The 20,699-nt window shown below is 39.1% G+C and overlaps 1 protein-coding gene across 2 annotated transcripts; it reads right to left on the reverse strand.

Annotated features, from left to right (window-relative positions):
* Positions 1 to 1,464: 1,464 nt before the first annotated feature.
* Positions 1,465 to 18,913, reverse strand: WEE1 (WEE1 G2 checkpoint kinase). Of its 2 annotated transcripts, none has more exons than XM_033121269.1 (11): positions 16,375 to 18,913; positions 14,713 to 14,918; positions 14,152 to 14,215; positions 13,633 to 13,805; positions 13,045 to 13,166; positions 8,468 to 8,614; positions 5,572 to 5,667; positions 5,393 to 5,478; positions 4,319 to 4,489; positions 4,075 to 4,220; positions 1,465 to 2,797 (listed from the first exon to the last, which is right to left on the reverse strand). In XM_033121269.1, the coding sequence occupies exons 1-11, from the start codon at positions 16,945 to 16,947 to the stop codon at positions 2,644 to 2,646; spliced, it is 1,938 nt and encodes a 645-aa protein (XP_032977160.1). In that variant the 5' UTR covers positions 16,948 to 18,913; the 3' UTR covers positions 1,465 to 2,643. The 2 variants fall into 2 exon arrangements, with proteins under 2 accessions (XP_032977160.1, XP_032977161.1); XM_033121270.1 differs by lacking the exon at positions 16,375 to 18,913 and adding an exon at positions 15,923 to 16,143.
* Between the last annotated feature and the right edge of the window lie 1,786 nt (positions 18,914 to 20,699).

The following is a 20,699-nucleotide window of genomic DNA, read 5'->3' on the forward strand; positions in this document are numbered from 1 at the left end:
GGGATTCCTCCTACCCAACTGCATAGTCAGTATTTTTCTTCCTTACTAAAGTGAGCTTTCCAAAAAAGTAGTTTTATCAATGTTAAGTTCTGTCCAAAACAGTAACAGGGCTCTGCATTTTAAATTTTTTGGAAAATGCTTCAGTATTAGCACTTACTTGTAGCTTCAGCACGATGGTCCTAAGTTTTCAGTTATAAAAACAAAAACTATTCAATGTGGTGTTCTCATCTAATGAAATCCCGATTCCCTTGTTTCCATCCACATGGGTTCTAAGTTCAGGCCCTAATTATTGTCCCTTGAACCCTCACTCTACCTTGCAGGATTCCTCCAACATAGCCTTTATCACATTTTATTGTCATTTTATTTTTACATGGGTCTCCTCTATTTTATCCTGAGTCCCTAATGGGCCAAGACTACTCCTTACTGGTCTTTGGTCTACCAGTTAGCACACAGAAGGCACTCAACGTAAGTATCCTGTGTTGGATGTGAGCCCAGCTCTCATAGCAGCTTCCAGATGGCTTAAGAATTCTTTGAAAACCAGATTATTTTTCTACTTTATCTAATATTCTTAAACATTTGAAAAATTTACTGCTAGTTTTGATGAAAAACACCAGATTTTTCTCTTTGAAGCTAGTGCACTAGAAAAATGAAACTTTAATGACTTGGAGTGAGCCTAATGATCCTATATCATACTTTTATAGTTATCTTCTGTGGCTCCTGAAACGTGTTATCTGCTCCAGCCTATGACGCTTTTAAGGTTGTCACCCACAACTATCAGCTTTTATATCTAATGGACCCGTCTGCACCAATTCCTTTCACACCTCCAAGTTGTGCTTTTTAACATGCCATAGGCTAGAAAGCTAAAATAATCAAGTTTGTTAGAAATATTTATGGCAGAAATAGACCCTAATCAAGAGAAATAGAGCCACGATCAAAAAACACAAGATCTTGCAACATCCACTATATCTGCTCAAAGGCCTTTGTTGCTTTCTCTGGTTCAAATCTACATCAGAAAAATATGTCACTTAGAATTAGCACTGTTTGTCACTTAAATTTGCACTCACTTCTTAAAATCCAGCTGAGTTAAAACCCTTCCCACCTTACAGCTCTTGTGACTCAGTTCAAATTAAGTTATGAGTCTATTATATTCACTTAAAAATCTAAAGCTATTTTAAACTGTATTATACTACCTTACTAGCAGATCAAAAGCACAATATGCAATGTGATGTAAAAAAAAATTAATATTTGTAAGTAATAATATTCATTGATGGGCAAATTTTTTTTAAATCCCAAAAATGTAACTAATGTGGACTAAAACTCATCACTAAATATTCAATGTTTCATATTCTATCAAAAATGTGTCTTCTGCTTTTAGTACTTTACATATACTATACTGTTAATTTCATAGTGTAGTAATAATGGAGATAAAATAGTACAAAATAGGCATCACAAAGATTTAGACAGTTAAGCTCAGAGTGACTTTTAATATGCCAATCAATGTTAATAAAACACAAGTCAAAGAGACAAGTGCAAACATGTCTTACACCAAAATTAATAGGAAAACAATAGACAAATTCTTTTTTTCCAACATCTATTAGCCAGTATTATTAGTCAAATGGCTAATCACAGATAAAACGTATTTTGTGAAAAGCTTGGAATAGTCAGAAGTCATTCTGGCATTTCAAACATCTATGTACAGTATCACCAAGATTAGTTTATATACACAAATATTGAAGAGAAACTGGGCAAAACAGTTAAAAACAGATTAACAATACAATCAAGTTCAAAACTTGGGTGGAAGGAGGCAACATTTTTTAAAAAGAGTCTGGGAAGGGCATTATCAGGAAAAATTACAAAACCAGTAATAATTACACTACATTAATACAGCATTCCAAAGGGGGGGGAGGTGCACTTCTCCAATGCACTAGCTTCAAAGTCCAAAGAAAAAGAAAGGCAAATAGCTGCTTTTCATCAAGAGCAGCTATATATTTCACATAATTGTTTTCAAAAGAATGCCTATTAACAATGATGATTGTTTAATGCTACAATTTTACAGCAAAAACAAAACTAAAATAGCAGCAAATTCACAAGGCAATACTTCCACAGAATTATCATTCCATGGTTCATACAGTGCCTACAAAGTGCTCCCAGTTGGATATACAAGTATAATTCACAATAAAAAATAATAAAAAAAAAGAAATATAAGACTGACACACACAGGTACACTGAAGGCCGTGGTAACTGAGTCTCTTACCATTTTCCTTTTCAAAGGGAGAATGTTTGCAATAAAGCCCTTGAGTCCTTTTTACAGGTCATTGTAGGGAATGATACCTTTTATTACAACCCAACAGCAAACTATAAGCAGCACACAACCATAGTGGTTAACCCTGGAAAGACTGATGTAACATCCAACATGACTGACACACCCTACCAGACAGACTGGTAAGACTAGATGAAAGCCTGATAGAGCATTGGTCAAAATACAGCTTTTAACTGTAATTCACAAATAAAAGTCCTAAAAGATATTTCAGGTAAACAACTGATACCAATTTTGAGAAAATGATTGTAACTGGGTTCTAGCAGTGATTTCAACCTATCTTCCCTTTTGTCACAGTTTTTTGGGGGAGGTGGGACATGAGTAGTTCAGTATATGGTAAGACTGACAGAGCGGTTCATTTTCTTTCCAATAAGTCGAGATGTTCTATTACTCTGGGTGGTGGACCTAGTAGCCATCCGGTCAGTGAAGAGTGCTCTCTCCTCAGCTGCAGCTTTTGCCATCTGGGCTTTTTTGAGTTCTCTAAGAACATAAAAATAGGAAACAAGATTTTTCACATACTGTATTAATCCTAGGAAGGGATCCTAAGAGGCCAAACACAAACTATGTTATCAGGGGAGATCTTTGCATGTCATTATTCTAAGATGCAAATAAGGCAGGAAAAATATGAAATTTTAGTTTCTGTTCAAACAACTTACACTTATGAAATAATTTTACTTTGTGCTTTCAGAATTAAAATATTTACACTTAAATACAAGTAATAAAGACTAGTAATGACTGGGTTTTAATTAAAAAACAACTTCAAATAGAACTCTATATTGTGAAAATATCTTTACATAACAGGTAAAAGGAAAATTCTACTTCCTATTTGTATGAACAATGATGGCTATCAAACTAGTGGCAAATAAACCTTGTATTTCAAGTAGTTTTATTAGGTTAGAATCAAAAGGATAGCAAAAGCAAATGAATTAGAATTATTCCGAGTTTTCTGAAAATGTGAAAAGTTATTTATATCACACGAGAATCAACTATTAACCTAATCAACATTAATTTCATCCTTTCATAAAAATAAGTAGAAAAGAATGTTTCAAGGAAAATGTTAATTTTTGCTAAGTTGGGAAGCGAGGAAACAGTGCAGGCTCACTTAGCTTTTGCTATGGGGTTTAGGATTTGGGGATTATAACAACTTGCAAATATATGCTAGTCTTAAAAAAATGTTTTAAGTCTATAATTTCAATGATTAGAAACAACACAAATTATAGGTCAAATATTAATTTAAGGCAGAAATCCCCAAACTTGAACTGTATAACATGCCAAATCACCATGTCCTTCACTGACAGAGAGGCTTAATCATCTCTCATTAAAGTTTGTGAATAAAAAAATAAGAAAGGGCGGCCAGGCGGCTCAGGTGGTTGGAGCGCTGTGCTCCCAAAACCAAGGTTGCTGGTTCGATTCCCACATGGGCCAGTGAGCTGCGCCCTCTACAGCTAAGACTGTGAACAAAGACTCGACCTGGAGCTGGGCTGCCGTGAGCGGTTGGCCGTGAGCGAGCGGCTGATGGCCAACATGAGAGGCTGGAGCCGCCAACCATGGGCCGGAGAACGAAATAACTGCCTCAGCTGGATGGAGCGCAAGGCTCATAATACCAACATGGGCCAGGGAGCTGCGTCCTCCACAACTAGACTGAGAACAACGGTTTGAATCAGAGTTGGGGGGGGGGGGGGCAATGGGGTGGAGAGGGAAGCTGCGAGAGGGTAAAAAATGGTTAAGTAAAAACAAAACAAAAACCCCTCACTTACTTCTGCAAAAGTGAATTTTTGAACTTTTCAGCATTCAATTCTATTCGTAATTGTTCTGCACTTTTTCTAGACGCAGACAGCAATACTGAATGCTTTACCAGTGCCATTGCTGAGGGTCTTCTCTCTGGTTCTGGATGAATCATAACCTTAAAAAAAAAAAAAAAGATGAAGTTAAGGTAAAGACATGTGATTTAGTAAAATATTGAACCATGTCAAAAACTCGCTTCATGTACAAAATATTCACTTTTAGCAGCTCTGTAAATTCTTGAGAAAGCACTTGTGGAATCCGAGGTAATCTACCCTGTCTGATTTCATGCCATTGGTCTCCATTTCTGGGAAGAGGTTCGGCACCAGCAGCACATACCACTGTGAGGGCAAGGGCAAAAATATCCGCTTTTGGTAGATGGGTATAGTTCTGTGAAATTAAAACAAAATAAAATCAAGGAAATATAAAAATGGTCAAAATAAAGTAAGATTACAACTCAATAATGATTTCAGTGAGAAATAGGACTAAATTAAAATGTCCAACGCCATTTTTAAGTTCAGGACCTATTCAGAGAACAAGCTAAATTTGGGAAATTATTCTAATTACAAAGTAATAAACACTCTGGGGGTGGGGGAGTGGTAAATAAATTTCTAAAACTGAATGTCTCGTCTTTATCACTAGATCAATTCAACTTTCAGAACAAACTCCCATCCTTCTTAGGGGCATTCATATGAAAACACAAAACATACATATATTGACAAATTACAAATACACATATACATGTGAGACACAAACAAAAAGCACAATGGCGTCGTACCATTTATTTGTTCTACTTGTTCTATTTCATTCAAAACTTATTGAGGAATGTCTCAAATGTTTCAAAAGAGTGTGATGACTACTAACTACATAATTTACTTAACCATTCCTGTATTGCTAAGCACTTATTCACATTGTTCATTGTTCTCAGTTTACTTATATGAATGTTTCTATAGGAGACTTCTAAAAATGGAAATTCTGAGTCAAAGGGTGTGTGATTTTAAAATGTTATGAGATACTAATACTTTGATCTCCAAAAAGGCTATGCCATTTTAAAGTTACACTAGTACTGTATGAGAACTTGTCTTTTACTACCACTCCACCATTGTTGAATATTATAAATCTTTGCCTTTACTGACTTTTGCTAAGTTAAATACCCCAGCTGGTGGTTTAGACTTCCGATTTTGTATTACCATGTACTAGTTACTATCTTAAAATCTTAATACACCTGCATTTATGTTCTATCAACTAATAAATGTTACAAAGCAAATGGCATTATTAAAAGAGAAAAACTACCTCCTGCAAAACTTCATTTGCAAGAAAACGGCTATCACCCTCTTCAACTTGTGGGCTAGAAATCCTTGTTACATGCCCAAGATCACCTAGAAGTATTGAAAAAAATACAGCCAAGAGTTAAAACACAACAGCCTCTCTCTTTATTTAAAGGTAATAATCTGGTTATCTGTCTTTCTTACCTATTTTAAATATAACTTTGTTGGACACCCAGTCATCTTCATCTCCTTCTTCAGAGGCAGCATTTGGTATTGAGGTTCGAGATATGAAAATGTTACCTGTCAAACAGTCACTTACATAAGCCACACTAACAATGAACAGTTTAACCAAAGTTCACAAACAAGGCCCTACGTCAAAATTATCCAGAAAGCGTGTAAATATACAGAGGATGCCAAAAAATATATATACACATTTTAAAGGAAAAAAACTATTAAAATTATAATACTCAATATACACTGATAATAAAGATGAATACAAGTTATGTATATACATTTTTTTTTGGCACCCCCGGTATATACAGTGGTACCTCGGTTTTCTAATGTAATCCGTTCTGGAAGACCGAGTTCTGAAATGTTCGAAAACCCAGGCACGGTTTCCCCATAGAAAATAATGCAAAATGGATTAATCCGTTTCAGACCTTTAAAATCAACCCCTAAAACTGCAAATTTAGCATAAATATTACTATCTATTGATACCATAGATAAATAAAATTTACGATGTTTGTAAACTGAAATGTTCGCCAGCAGAGACGTTAGAAAACCGAGGTACCACTGTATAGAGATTTTCCTATGTTCTACCCCAAACCCAATGAGAATTAAGAATCACAGGGGATAGGAACTGAGGCTATAGTGTCTAAGAATATATTTTCGGGCTTAGCACAGGTCCTTGAGCACTTAGAAATCACTGTATCACGTCCTTCTCATCTGCCTATTCATCATCATCAGTTTTAATTACTTAGAAACAATACAAAGGGCAATAACAGTTATCTGTAAAGCTGCCAAAGCACAAATTTTATCTAAGCTACAAGGCTGATGTGAAGAGAATAGTCATGTAGCTATTGAGTTTGGCTGACCATACAGCATCTATATCGCAATGTGGCTTCAAGGTCCACTATTTTAGATGTACACACTTTTTTGCTTCAAATTTGGTTAAGCTCATGATTAACATAAGTTTTAGTGCCAAATTCATGTTAATAGTTTAACAATATAGTACTGAATTTATAAATATTCTATTCATTGGAGTCATCTTTCTAGCTTTGCTTTATTTGTAGGACAAATTATTTTCGGTGGTATTTGTAAACTGAAAATTTAAAAACTTCACATGCCTTAGTATTTTCAACTTCAGTACTTACAACATAAGGGTCTACTATGTTTGTCTGACACACAATACAAGATATGACTGTGTGCAGGCAAACTTTACAAGTCACCTTTACTGCGATCAGTCCAAATATATTTTTTGAAAATAAAAATTTTAGTGAGCTGTTTTAGGACAGATAAGCACTTCTTCACATACTCATAGAATTGAAATAAACTGTGTAAAAATGACTTAAATTCCCATGAATTACACATTTCCACAGGTGAAAAAATAAATAAAACCCCAAACTTTTAAATATAACTGAAAAACACCTTTCCTAAAATGTTTAACTTGAATCCATCCTTTTAGTTATAACTTCAAATTTATAGGAAATATAGGGGAGAGAGGAATAAGCTAAATGATGCAAGGAAACAACCAATAAAATTCAGAAGGATGTACGTCTTTGGTATCTATGTCAAAGGTATCTATGTTATTATTTTTAAAAGCAGGGCAAGGTTAACACCTAAGAAAAATGGACATAATCAGATGTAATGCTTGGTCCTGAAATGGATACTAATTTGGACAAATCAACTGTTAAGGACTTGAGTTAACTGGGAAAATTTTTAATATGATCTGGGTATTGATGAGATGAAAACTTATTGAAATGGAGATAGAGATCGTTGACTTAAAAATTAAAACAGTGTGTACGTTATGGTACTTTAATTAAATGAGGGATTTGCACTAAGATGTTATTGTAAGATTCACTTGTATCCTTTTTTAAATGCAGTAATCATAAATGCAATATAGTCATAATGCGTGAGCCATTTTCACGGTACTTTATAGGCTAGAAATACCACCATGTTTGTAAAGTACTTAAGTTTTCAAAGCATTTCCACACCTCAGTTTATTTTAATAACCCTGTTAGCAGGAATGACATAATTTTATAACTGTGGTTCTAGAGACTAATAGATGAGTGGCTATTTAATTTTTTTTAGTTTGTCTTATCTATATTTAAAAATATTTTTACAATGTACTCATTACTGCTTATGTAATAAAATACTGTTTCAATTTAAGCTAAGATTTAAGCCTACATTTTGGTTAGTACAACTGCTCCCTTCAGTCCGAAGTCTCATCAGCCTTTGAAAGAATACTCTGATATTGGTCTAAGCCATAGTATGGTCAAGTCTACTGGAGCCATTTATATATATGAAAATCATTTTTTTAGCTGAAAAATAGCCTAACGTAAAGAGAAAAAAACTAAATCCACTATATTCCTACTCGCAATCGCCAACCCTGATTCACTTGCAATCTTTTTTATAAAGTTACAATCGTAATATTTGTTATTTTGTTTTCTGAGACATACGACTTTATTTTACAGACTAGAAATACGTTTGTATAACACTTAAGTTTTCAAAACATTTTCACATTTCTCATTTATTCTAATAACCCTGATAGCACCAGCATTAATTTATAATTATGGTCCTACTGTCTAGTAGGGGCTTTAAACACAGGTTCTTAGTCTCCGCACAACAGAGTCCCACTTCGAGACTATGTAGTTTGCACAAGATGCCTCAAAATTTTCCGTTTTTAATAAATATGAGTTCATCAAATCAAATCTTTGGGGATAACAAGAGATGAATGGAAATCCTAAAACAATACCAGTAAGTTGGCTAAAGGTCTTTTAAACTAACAATGAACAAAATAGTAAGATGTTTTCATATTGTTTTAATGAAATCCTTTACTCTTAATCCTAAAATCACAGGTCATAGGATTTGTAATACTTACTAGGTTTTATATCCATGTGAACCAAAGACATTGAATGAATATACCTCAAGCCCCGGCCAACTTGCAAAAGGAGATCCTTCAACTCTGCCTCCGTAAAGTAACTCATGGTTCTGTAGTTTTTACTTATGGCATCAGCTAAACTTCCACCTAACAAACACGAAAAAAATTAGCATTTTCTTCTATCTTTTTTGAATGACCAGACTTAACCAAGAAAGGGACATTTTATAGGACTTATTCCCTTCAACCTGATTATGAATTCAAAATTTTATTCTTTCAATAGATAATACACTCACATGGGTACAAAAATATGATGTAGTCTTTGTCTCATCCGTATATACCAGCAACCCACCTGGTTCTTTTACCCAGAGTAAACCAATTTTATCAGTTTCTTATGCATTCTTTTCAACTCCTTTTTATACAAATCATAACACGTTTTCATTATCTTGAAGATAATTTACCAATGCACAAAAACTACCCCTTTCTTTCTTTTGTCTCTACAGAATTCCACTGCATAATCAAATAGTAATACATTAATCAATCTTTTAATTGATGGACATTTAAAAATAATTTCCAAACCTTTCCTACTATATATATTATGAACTAAGGAATAACTTTGTACATTGGCCATTTCACATATATTTAGTACATCTCCTAGAAACACACTGCTGGGTCAAAGGGTATGTACAATGTAATATATGAATGCGTAGCGTGTGTGTGTGTAATACTACTTTTATTACATCTAGAATAAGTTTCTGTAGCTGACAGGGCCATTTCTCTGTTTATCCTCTGCAAAGGAGCTTAGGACTGGTATTCACACCATCATCAGGAGCAAGACTTGATTGTCTCTGAAAAGTTCACATAAAGAAATAACAGGGCACTCAGTTTGTTTTCAAAATGGCTAGTACTTAACTGTATTAGCATGTGCCTATGTGAATCTTGGGTGATTACAGACACACACACACAGGCCCCAAAGAGAAGGCTGTACCAATTTATACTCCCATCATTAATGTATGAGAATACCTGTTTTCCCACACCCTTGACAAGTCTATAAATTTTATAGGTAAAAACCAGTATCTTAGTAATTTTAATTTAAACTGCTCTTACTATGTATTAGAATAAAACCTGTTTTTATAGAATCAGCCAAACCAATCACCTAATTTGTTTATACCTTTATTAAGTTTATACTTATAAGTTTTTAGTCTGGCTTAAATAAAGTTTAAGTTTTTAATAAAACTTGTAAGTTTTTAACTTTATCTCAGAGGAAATGAGGAGTTATATTTTTTTAAAAAAGCCCAAAACAAACCACTTCTGTTTAAAGTTTAATTAAGAATAATAAAAGCAGGAAAGTCAATGAAATATTAGGAAAGGTCCTACAATTTGAACAAGATGGAGTAAAATGTCAAATGTGTTTTTAAAATAAAAATAAATCATATACCTGGGTATCTTAAGCTTAAGTGTGTTCTCCATACTTAACTTGTATAAATCTTGAACTGCGGGGAGGAAAAAATAGGGCTCTAGAAGGGAGCAGGTCAATAAGCCTGTCAGACAAACAGGCTTGAAGTCCTAGATCAAGTTTATAAGAAAGAATATGGCTGCTTTTTAGTGGATCTAGCAACAATAGCTGAGCCTATCTATCTCATTGCTTGAAAAGCCAAGACAGGTTAGAAGAGCAAAACATTCATCTGATTTTCAGGTTCTCTTTCCCTGTTCATCAACATTTTTCTACACTTATCTATGGTAGAAATTTCAGTTTATCACCAAACCAAAGACAAAAGGCTTAAAATGCAAATGACTGAGATAATAAGGAAGCTTAATCACTGATAAAGAATATCAGTGAATCAACATGTATAAATGAATAACAGAATCCTTTCCCTGTGAAATTGGAAAGGGATGTGAAGATCAGGCCTATTAGTAGTACATTCAAAACTTTCCATGGAGGAATGGTGGAAAAGGGAACCAACGAGCTCAAATGTACCAGGATAGCCTTATTTTCTTTCTTCTAAGCAGAATAAACAATATAAAGAGGCAGTCTATTTACTTTTTTTTTTTAAGTGTGTTTTTCCAGGACCCATCAGCTCCAAGTCAAGTAGCTGTTTCAATCTAGTTGCGGAGAGCGCAGCTCAGTATCCCATGAGGGGATCGAACCAGCAACCTTGGTGTTATTAGCACCACGCTCTAACCAACTAGCCGAGCTAACTAGCCGGCCCCAGGTCTGTTTACTTTTAAAAGATCTGTAAGTTTCATACTGCTCCAAAATAAAATGAACTGTTTCAAAAGATTATGTTACAGGGGTAGCCGGATGGCTAGAGTGCGAGCTCTGAACAACAGGGTTGCCAGTTCGATTCCTACATGGGCCAGTGAACTACACCCCTTGCAATGAAGATTGAAGATAACGAGCAGCAGCTGAGTTTCCCGAGGGGCGGCCCGATGACTCAGTTGACGCTCAGTGGATTAGAGCGAGAGCTCTCAACAAGGTTGCTGGTTCAATTCCCGCGTGGGATGGTGGGCTGCATCCCCTGCAACTAAAGACTGAAAATGGCAACTGGACTTGGAGCTGAGCTGCGCCCTCCACAACTAGATTGAAGGACAACAACTTGGAGCTAATGGGCTCTAGAGAAACACTGTTGTCCGATATTCCCCAATAAAAAGTAAGAAAAAAAGTTATAATCTAACTTTATTACGGGAAAAGATCTTTGTAATCTGAGAGTAGCAAGAGTTTTCTCAGAACCAAGAGTTTTCTCAAAATCATCTGAATAACACAACCATATATTTAGTAGGTTGTTACAAATTTGTGATCTCTGGACTACTACTGAAATATTTGTTAAGAGAATCAGCCACATCAAAAAGGTGAGAGGAAGAAACTAAAAAGGTGATGGTGTCTAACAAAAATGGAGTGGAAGAGACATGGTTGAGTTGTACTACATTACATGCAGTTAACTGAAAAGTAAAGGTTAAGAGACAATATTTTAGGGCCGGCCCGGTGGCTCAGGCGGTTAGAGCTCCATGCTCCTAACTCCGAAGGCTGCCAGTTCGATTCCCACATGGGCCAGTGGGCTCTCAACCACAAGGTTGCCGGTTCCCCCTGCAACTAAAATTGAACACGGCACTTTGAGCTGAGCTGCCTCTGGGATGGCCCAGTTGGTTGGAGCGCATCTTCTCAACCACAAGGTTGCCAGTTCGATTCCTCGAGTCCTGCAAGGGATGGTGGGCTGTGCCCCCTGCAACTAGAAAAAACGGCAACTGGACCTGGAGCTGAGCTGCGCCCTCCACAACTAAGACGGAAAGGACAACAACTTGAAGCTGAACGGCACCCTCCACAACTAAGATTGAAAGGGCAACAACTTGACTTGGAAAAAAGTCCTGGAAGTACACACTGTTCCCCAATAAAGTCCTGTTTAAAAAAAAAAAAAAATTCCCCCTTTAAAAAAAAAAAAAAAAAAGAGACAATATTTTACAAGGTCATGGGAGACAGCTACATAAATATTTTGATGGTATGAACAGAAACATTTCAAGATATACAAAACAAACTAGCAGCAATGCTATATATATACTGAGCGCTCCTGTTCTTGCAAGCATAGAGAACAAAATAACAACTCAGTGAGAAATCAGGTTTCAGAACTGGATCTTTTACTTGTTTTGTTCACTTTTAAATTCAGAAAAACTGCATCCACTTATTTATTCACAATCTATGAGATGGATGAACTTATTTATGGAAAAAATAATGAGAATGAACAAAAATAATAACACAAAAATAAATCTTTGCTATAACCTCAAGTGTTTACTAAATTCTAAATTTCTCTAATATTCACAGAAGTTTACAGAAATAAAAATCCATTATGTATCAAGATTTGAGTACTTAATGACAGATATCTATAAGAATCAGAATTGACACCAGGATTTTGGTAAAAGTTTAACAAAAAAGGAGGGACCCAAGTTCGTCCCTGAAGGTCTTGCTGAAATTGAAAGCTATACACAGATCCAAAGTTAAACCTCTAAACGTGCTTATTTTGTTTGTTATAAAGGGGAAAAGGGGACGGAGATGGAGGCTCAGCTAAATTACAACAACTTAATAGAAAAGTGTTAGTGGAGTCTAGTGGTAAACTAGGTAGGATAGATGGGAGTGAGGACAAGATTACAGAATGCCTTGAACAAATGACTGAGTTCAGATCAATAGTCACTGTCATTTTTCTTAGTAATCAACATCAGTTTTAGCAGCTCATAAAATGAAATGGAAGGCTAGATACAGGGAGCCTGCTATATCCCAAAGTCTATGCTAGGTGCTAGGAATACCAAAATATATATGGCAAGACCAGTATCCTCTCAAGAAGATCAGTTTAAATTAAGTAACTGGCATGTGAATAATTTGTACTGTTCCACTACAGAGGCAGAAGGGACAAGGTTTCCAATCTTTATTTAATATCCAGATAGGCATTACTTGCACTTGAAATTCATGTTAGGCTTCTGATCTTTGAATTCGTAAGATAAAAGAGACAGAATAGAGCAAGATTTGAGATAAAATTATTTCCTCAGTGTTCATTCATCTGAGCTCACAGATTTATAAGGGAGGCACTACTCACCATTACAATATTCGTTCTGTATAAGCATATGATCATCTTCTGCCCATGCAGAGAAATACCGAACTACATGAGAATGTTGTCCAAGCACTGCATGAGCATACACTTCTCTCAAAGCGTTCTGCCTAGGAGAGATTTGAGAATAACAGAATGATAAATCATTTTTATTCAAGCCTAAACTGAATTTATCTGAAATCTAATAAAGAAATTTGACTTCTGAATCTATCATTATGCTGAAAAACAACTTGCTTAATTAAGAGAGAGGGAGTTAAGACTCTACTGCAGATTTTTCCAAAGACTTCCATTAAAGAATGTCAGTTACAAAGAAAAAATCTTACTAGACCTAGGAAAGATGCAACTCCATTTTACTGTGAATTCATGGATGCTACTAGAAATAAGAAATTTATGTTAGGTTCCAAAGTCAGACTACTCATATTATTTTACCAAGTCCAATAAGAATAGTACAAAATGAAAAGGATGTGATTGAATCATTCTAACTTCTCAAAAATTAGAGAATTAAATGTCTGATCACCTAAAACCTTAATGTTTGTAACACTGCAGGGAACAAAGGACGAAATTTTAAATACATACTCATCAACAGAGCCGGCCAATGGCTTTTTTGATCGCTTAATGGCATAAATGCATCCATCCAGCCTCTTCACACACTTAAACACAGAACCAAATTCTCCAGAGCCAATTTTCTCTAGCTCATGAAATTCTGTTGTATACCGTGACTTCATATTGCTTTCAGTAATTGTAATTCTCTGTAATGAAAAGTATATCCAGGGGTCAAATATATGGTGATGGAAGGAGAACTGACTCTGGGTGGTGAGCACACAATGTGATATATATAGATGTTGCACTATAGAATTGTACACTTGAAACCTATGTAATTTTACTAACCATTGTCACCCCAATAAATTTAAAGTGTGCGTATACATATACATATGCATACGCATACGAAAATATGAAAATGACTTTTTGCTATGATAGCACTATGAGTGAAATTTAAAAATTATCATGTTTTAATGTTTAACATTATATACAGTAACTTGTTAAAAAGTAGAAATTCAAATTTCAGAAACAATAAGAAAATTAAAAGGTATTTACTTTAGCAGGTCTTGTTTCATCTTCAAATTCATAATCACTGGCTTCCATGTCTTCACCACAGGAACTAAAAAATGTAATGTATTTTCTCCATCAACATATCTGAAAGCTACTAGGATCAACTAGAGATCTAAAACTTTTATCTGATAGGTGTATAAGGAAATGAAATTTTAATAAAAACAGAAAAGCATTTAATTTTACAATCACAACATGTAGCTCAGCTCATGAAAATGTGGTTCTTGCTGAGATATGCTCATTAACCAGAAGCTGCCACCACCACACATATCAAAATTAAAGCCTTTTTAAATTAACTGTCTCTGCCTGCCTCATTTTTGACGTTTGACACCAAGCTATCCAGGCTTTTTATTCCTTTCTTTTTCATTCCACTCCTTTTCCACAGCTGATTACTTCCCAACTATCTCTGTTGAGAATTAGGTGCTAGTAATAGAGAAAAATTTCAGAGCATAAACTTCCATGTCATTCAGTTGAAATTAAATTTTGTTAAGTGTACCAAACCAATCTTGGGTGGTTGGGGAACAAACGGTTGAATAATAACTAACTTACTCATTCCAATATGTTCTCTTCCTTCTTCGACACTGTCCTGAGGAATGAAGTAACACAGAATCTGGAGTAAAAGGATTAATATTCACTTGGGGAGTCTGTCGAATGTCAAATTCCCTTTTTCCTGATTTTTGTGTATCCATGAATAGAGAACCACCTCGGAGTTTAACAGAGCTGGAATCAATTCCTCGAGCTTTGGAGAGCAAACTCTAGGAGAGGAAAAATAAGTTTTTAGGATTCAAGACCTATAGACAACCTAACCTTCAACAAGCTTTTCACTTGGCTGAAATGTGTAGGTCAAAGCACCACACAAGCATTTTTTATAGTATTTCAACCAAAAGAAACAGTGGTTAATTTAGGAGTCTGAAGCTAAGTAATAACCATCTTTTCTGAAAACGATAGCTAAGAAAAATAGGTCTCTAGCCCTGAAGAGTAGGGAGTACCAATGCATATTAAAATTAAGTTCATTCTAGAGGCTAAGTTAACAAACCCTTTCAAATCCATCTAAAAATAGGAAGCAGTCAGGAAGCCCCATAAAAGATCCCCTTCCCCCCACCCCTCACCTAAATAGGGCTTTGAAAGCCACCTCCTCTGGGCTCCTCCCCTGACTTCCAGAGGGATCTTGCCATGGGCAAGTCGGCTAATCAACAGTAAAGTGCAAAAGCAAACATCCTTCTGAGGTTTAGGGCTAAAAGTACTGACACTGACTCAATTAAAAAGGTACATTTTCCATATTCATGTTACAAATGCGATACCTGTCTTAATCTCGGGAAGCGTCCGTTATAAAATTTATGGTTACTTCTCAAGTACTAGTAGTAGTTATCTGCATACTCTCGCCACTCAACAAACAGGTGCCGAACGCCTACTTCTTCATGATACCTTATCAACAATGTGAACGCGTAAGGGTCCAAGCACCAGTCCCAACGTTGGCTTTTAACAGTTGGATGTTCCTGATCACATTTAGGCTGACCAAACTTGGGCGCTACAAATCCACGGGTGTAAACCAACGCTGACCCAATAAAGCGCTATGTCTGGAAATAAGGTTAAATGCTACCCTGAGTTATTTACAAGTCTTTAAGGCTGTAAATGGTTGGAAGGCCAGCCTCCTCTCCTCAGTCGAAGCGCAGTCTCCCTCCCTACCTCAAACCAGCCCCCCCGCCATAAGGCCACATGACAAGAAAAGATAAACGCATTAAAATTATTTTAACCGAACTCCTGTGTGCGCCGCCCAAATTACAGGACCGATCCCTGCGTTTAAAAGGCACCATATGGCTGCGGCGCTCGGGAGTGTCAGGTGGCCGGGCCAGTACAGCTCCAGCATCCTTCCAAACCACGTTATCGGTGCCACACTCCGGTCTGACACTCGGGGCGGCCCCTAGTCGGCGGGCGTTCAATCGTCAGCCACCTGGACGGCGCCGATCAGCCCCTTTGAAAGATGAAGAAGTTCCAGACGAGGCCCATTATTCAGTTACATAATCCTAACGGACAACTTCTGGGCAGGGCCAAAAAGAGGGGCCTGCCAACTTTTGTTGCGGAGCCGGAGAGCGAGAGGGGGTGCGGCGGGGCAGTTATGTAACCGAACCCGAGGGGCGCCCGCTCCCGGCGCCTCAGCCGTTTTAAAAGGCTGGCCCGGCTCAGGGAACCCGGGCCCCGGGGTCCTCTCACCTTGGGGGTGTGCGGCGTGTCGAAGAGCCGCAGCTTGCGGAAGGTCTTGTGCGGCGGGGTGCCGGGGTGGTCAGGCAGCGGCGAGCACGGGCCCTCGCTAACCCTGCGCGCCCCGCAAATGCGCGGGGACGCGTCCCCCGGGCCGCCGCAGCGCACCGGCGAGAACGAGCCCAGGAAGTAGGCGGCCGCCGGCGACTTGACCGGTGACGAGGAGCCGAAGCCCTCCTCCTCCCACGAGTCGCCCTCGGCCCCGCCGCCGGTCGCATCCGCGCCGGGGCAGGCGCCCCGCAGCAACATGTCCTCCTCCAGCTCCCCGGGGCTGCCGGGAGCCGGGCCGGGCGAGCGGCAACTCTCGGGCCCGGGCTCTAAGGGGCTCCGCGCGGACGGCAGCGGCGAGTCGGGCTCCTGAAAGGCGGAGTCCTCCCCGGTGCTGTGGCCGCTGCCCTCCTCCTCTTCTTCCTCCTCCTCCTCCTCACAGTCGCTGCAGGGCGAGAAGATCAGTTTCTGTCTCAAGGTGCAGGAGGCCCCAGCGCGGCGGGGCGGTGGCGGCTGCTGTCGGCTCAGAAAGCTCATCGCGCTCCTGGGGTCGGGGCGGAGGACCGGAGAGCCGGGACCCGCAGAGTCCAGGACACAGTCGGCCCAGGGGGCGGGTCTGCCACGTGCAACAGGGCGCGTCCGGTGGCCGCCGCGGCGGGTCTGCGTGGCGGTGAGCTGGGACTCCGGGGCGCTTGAGGCTGCGGGTGATGGTGGCGGCGGCAACGCGGACTTATCCGGGAGAGGCGGGGCGGCCCGTGCGCCGAGGCTGAGGTCTCCGCAGGTCCAGCCGCGAGTTCGGGCTCCGCGGCTTCCCGCGACCGTTAACCACGTGAGTGTCCAGCCCACCAATCCCCGCCCAGCCCCGGGTTTGAAAAAAAAGGAGGGCGCGACGTAGCCCGCGGGGGAGGGATTAGTTACGTGATTTTGGCGCGAACCCGCTGGCTCCGCCCCCACGCGGCGCGGGGTGCGGTAGGGCGGGCGCGGCGCTGCGGGCCAATGAGTGAGCGAGAATGCCGGGAGTCTGGCTGGGCGCCACCGGGACGAGGCCGAGCTAGGGAACCGAGACGGCTCTTCAGGGAGGGGGCGACGGGAGCCGAGCTTGACTCGGCGGAGCCGAACGCCTGTCTGCACTTGCCCTCCTAGCCCTGCCTCCTGCGCTCCAGGGTCTAAAGTGGGAAAAGGGGCCGGGGAGGACCTGGGGGTCCCTGCGGATCGGGGCAAACGAGGAACCGCCGTGGCCCTCGGGTGCTTCCCAGAGAGACCAGCCTCCAGTCCTGCGTCCCTTTGGTGCCGGGGTGTTGTGGGCGTGGCTGTGGGCAGTCACATTCTCCGGTCGAGGTCTGAGCCGGAAATGTTGACTCGGGCCTCAGGACCTTTCCGAACTGTGTGAGCCGATTGCTTAGGTGGGCACCGAAATCAGAAGAAGACGGACTCGACTTCTCGAGGCGAGGACACCGGCTGTGGGAGTGGCGTCTGGAGTTGTTGGGGTGGGGTGTCTAGCTAGAGGAGCTCGGTCCCCTCTGCAGTCCGTCCCAGGCTTGTCCAGAGTAAAACTAAACAGCATCACGATTGGCCCTAGCACAAAACCAAGTGCCCACCTCGCGACTACTGCGATTGTCTGCCAGCACGTGGGCAAGTGTTGGCAAAACGGATTGGCCCAGCTTGCTGCAAACTTAAAGGCAACTTGAGGAAAAATATCCTAGTACTTCATCAAATTGTGATTTAATTTGTCACTTATTGTCGCACAGGTTTCTTAATTTTTCAGTTATAAGTAACCCCATGGTTAATATCCTCATGTTTTTTCTCTGTGGTGTGTGTGTTTTATTATTATTTAGGATATATTTATATAAGGAAGAATTACTAGGTCAAAAGATATAAACTGCCCTCCAGAAAAAAACAATTTACATTCTCACTAGCAGTTGATTAAAATCCACTCTAGTGAATTCTGAACAGCAGTGGGTATTTAAAGTTTGTTAACGGATTTGTTGTTTTGATTGATATTGGACAGATTTCCATGAGCTTATGGCCATTTACATTTATTTCTATTGTTTGTTTTTCTTACTGTAGCACTTCATGAATATTAACACAGCCATATATGTCGTTCTGACACTTTTTAAAGGCTAAACTCAAGCTGGATTTTGAATAATGGAAACATCTTAGTACTCGTCACATGGGGAATGCCCTAAAGATGCAGTGAAGGGTAAACCACTGTCTTCTACAAACATTTGCTAACTGATGTATAAATGTCTTTTTTGCATGTTAATCCAAATTCAATTTTAAGCTCTTGAAAGACAGGAAATCTATCTTCTTGTGTGTTTCAAGGAGAAGCAGTCTCTGATTCATGGTGACCAATGCCAAGGAGTGGTGTTTAGCACCCTCCCTCCAATGCCTCCTCTCTCCTGTTGACAAATACAATTTTTTGATATGGATAGTCAACGTTTTCCCAATTTCATGTGAAGTGTAAATAAAAATAACTTCAGAAAACTTCTGCTCTTTACTAATCTGCAATGTGAGTTGTATGTAAAACTAGTGTGCTTACTTCCTAAGTAAAGGGGAAGTTTCAAGCCCCGAAGACACTTCTCCCCCACAAGATTGTTGCTCCTAAACCCCTCCTAAATAGGAATTCCTTCTCCGTTATTGCTGTCTGTGCTAGTTCACATCCCCTCCCCCCTTCATTCTTTCACAACACCCTACTTATTTCCTTAACAGGTTATATCTGTCTCAAAGTATGTTTATTACTATCCCCTTCTACAAAACGAAGCCCTGAGTGTAGGGACCTCTTATGTCATTGCAGTATTCTGATGTGGCTTAGGTGCCCAATATCTTCTTAGTGATAATAGAGCCCTTATTTAAATATTTGTTGGTTTATTTTTCTCAGTGTAAATTCAATGGTACAGAAGTCTCCCACCTACCCCTGCAGCCCCCAGCTCAAGTCCCCTTCTTAGAAGGTACTTAATAAATGTTTCTGGAATAATTGAATAATAATCTTGTGTGCTTTAAAACAAAAGTGCCAAAATGAGTAAGAAACCCGGGACCTGCCTCCTCCAGCTGAGAACATGGCACAGTGTTGTGGTTTAACTGCAGCAATGTCCTAACTGAAATTCTAAATGATTGTTCTGATTTTTTAAATTTCATGCTTTTCTAAGTACAGCACACACAGTACTGGAGAAACGGGGTTACGCCCACCTGCCCCACGGCATATCTAATTCAAATTTCCTGTTCTTTCCCTACCCAGTGTTATTTCTAACTAGAAAGTTGCTAGGCAACTTTTGCAGAATCCACGAGCTTGTGGTAAAGTCGTAATAACTGAGTAAAAATCTTGCCCCTAGGCGTTGGAAGAACAAACTTAACCTGTTTGTCTCCTTTATTAAACAGATGACTTAGCACTTTAATACCACTATTGTCAGCCCATTCACCTTCCTTAGCAAAATAAGCAAGAGTCTTGCCCTAAAGATTTGTAATTGAGATTCCTAAATCACCCTGTCAAATACTTTTTGTACAAGCATGAATATATGTGCATATTATTAACATAAGAATGTTAACATTCGAATGAAAGATCCTTCAGAACCAGGAACTAATTTTTCAGTCTGTAGAAATGTTTCATAAAACTAACCAGTCTTTCCCTAAAGCTGAATCTTTTCTAGTTTATGCTTTTGATTCTGGAGAAATAACTCGAAACAAGAACATATTCTGACAGATTCCTAAATTAAAAAAAAAAAAGTCGTGTTAGTCAAATCTTTCACTTAAAAACCAAATAATATGCTAAAAAAGTTTAACTTTCTTAATCTTCCTTGTTATCTTTACCTTCCCCTTTCTGCTGGTTCTCTCAGTAACCAAACACTCCTACCCAGCTCTAACTGTTACCAACTGCCGGTTGGTCCCAGGAATCCAGATCTCAGACTGGAATGTGGTATAACCCCTACCACTACTCCTGTTTGACTTCCCAGGTATAAATTTCTCTACTCTGTCACTTGTCTTAATACCCTCTGATGGATGACATTTGACCATTTCGCCACATGTTCATCAGCTCACCCTCACAATACAATACTGTATAATCAAATCCAGTTTCTCCTTAGTTGTTCCAAGAATTAAATGGAAACTAGCATTGTCCCTTACAAATAGTGTTCCATAAATGTTATGTGTGCTCTTAATTATAATAATGTTGGAGAATAATCCACACTTGTTAATGGCTTTGTAGTCAGTAAATGCAACATTTGACTCCTGATATCCACAAAATAAATTTGCTTACATAATACAGGTAGACAGTTGAGTTTCTGTACAACCAGTGA

This window comes from Rhinolophus ferrumequinum, chromosome 11 (genome assembly GCF_004115265.2).
Source record: "Rhinolophus ferrumequinum isolate MPI-CBG mRhiFer1 chromosome 11, mRhiFer1_v1.p, whole genome shotgun sequence".
Classification (NCBI taxonomy): Eukaryota; Metazoa; Chordata; class Mammalia; order Chiroptera; family Rhinolophidae; genus Rhinolophus; species Rhinolophus ferrumequinum.

Excerpts from the sequence above, each read along its gene's own strand:
- WEE1 (XM_033121269.1), bottom strand. The coding sequence starts at position 16,947 with ATGAGCTTTCTGAGCCGACAGCAGCCGCCACCGCCCCGCCGCGCTGGG. Across the intron at positions 13,167-13,632 it reads TTGGCCGGCTCTGTTGATGA|GCAGAACGCTTTGAGAGAAG; the intron begins GTATGTATTTAA and ends AATCTCTCCTAG. Across the intron at positions 5,479-5,571 it reads CAAAGTTATATTTAAAATAG|GTGATCTTGGGCATGTAACA; the intron begins GTAAGAAAGACA and ends CAATACTTCTAG.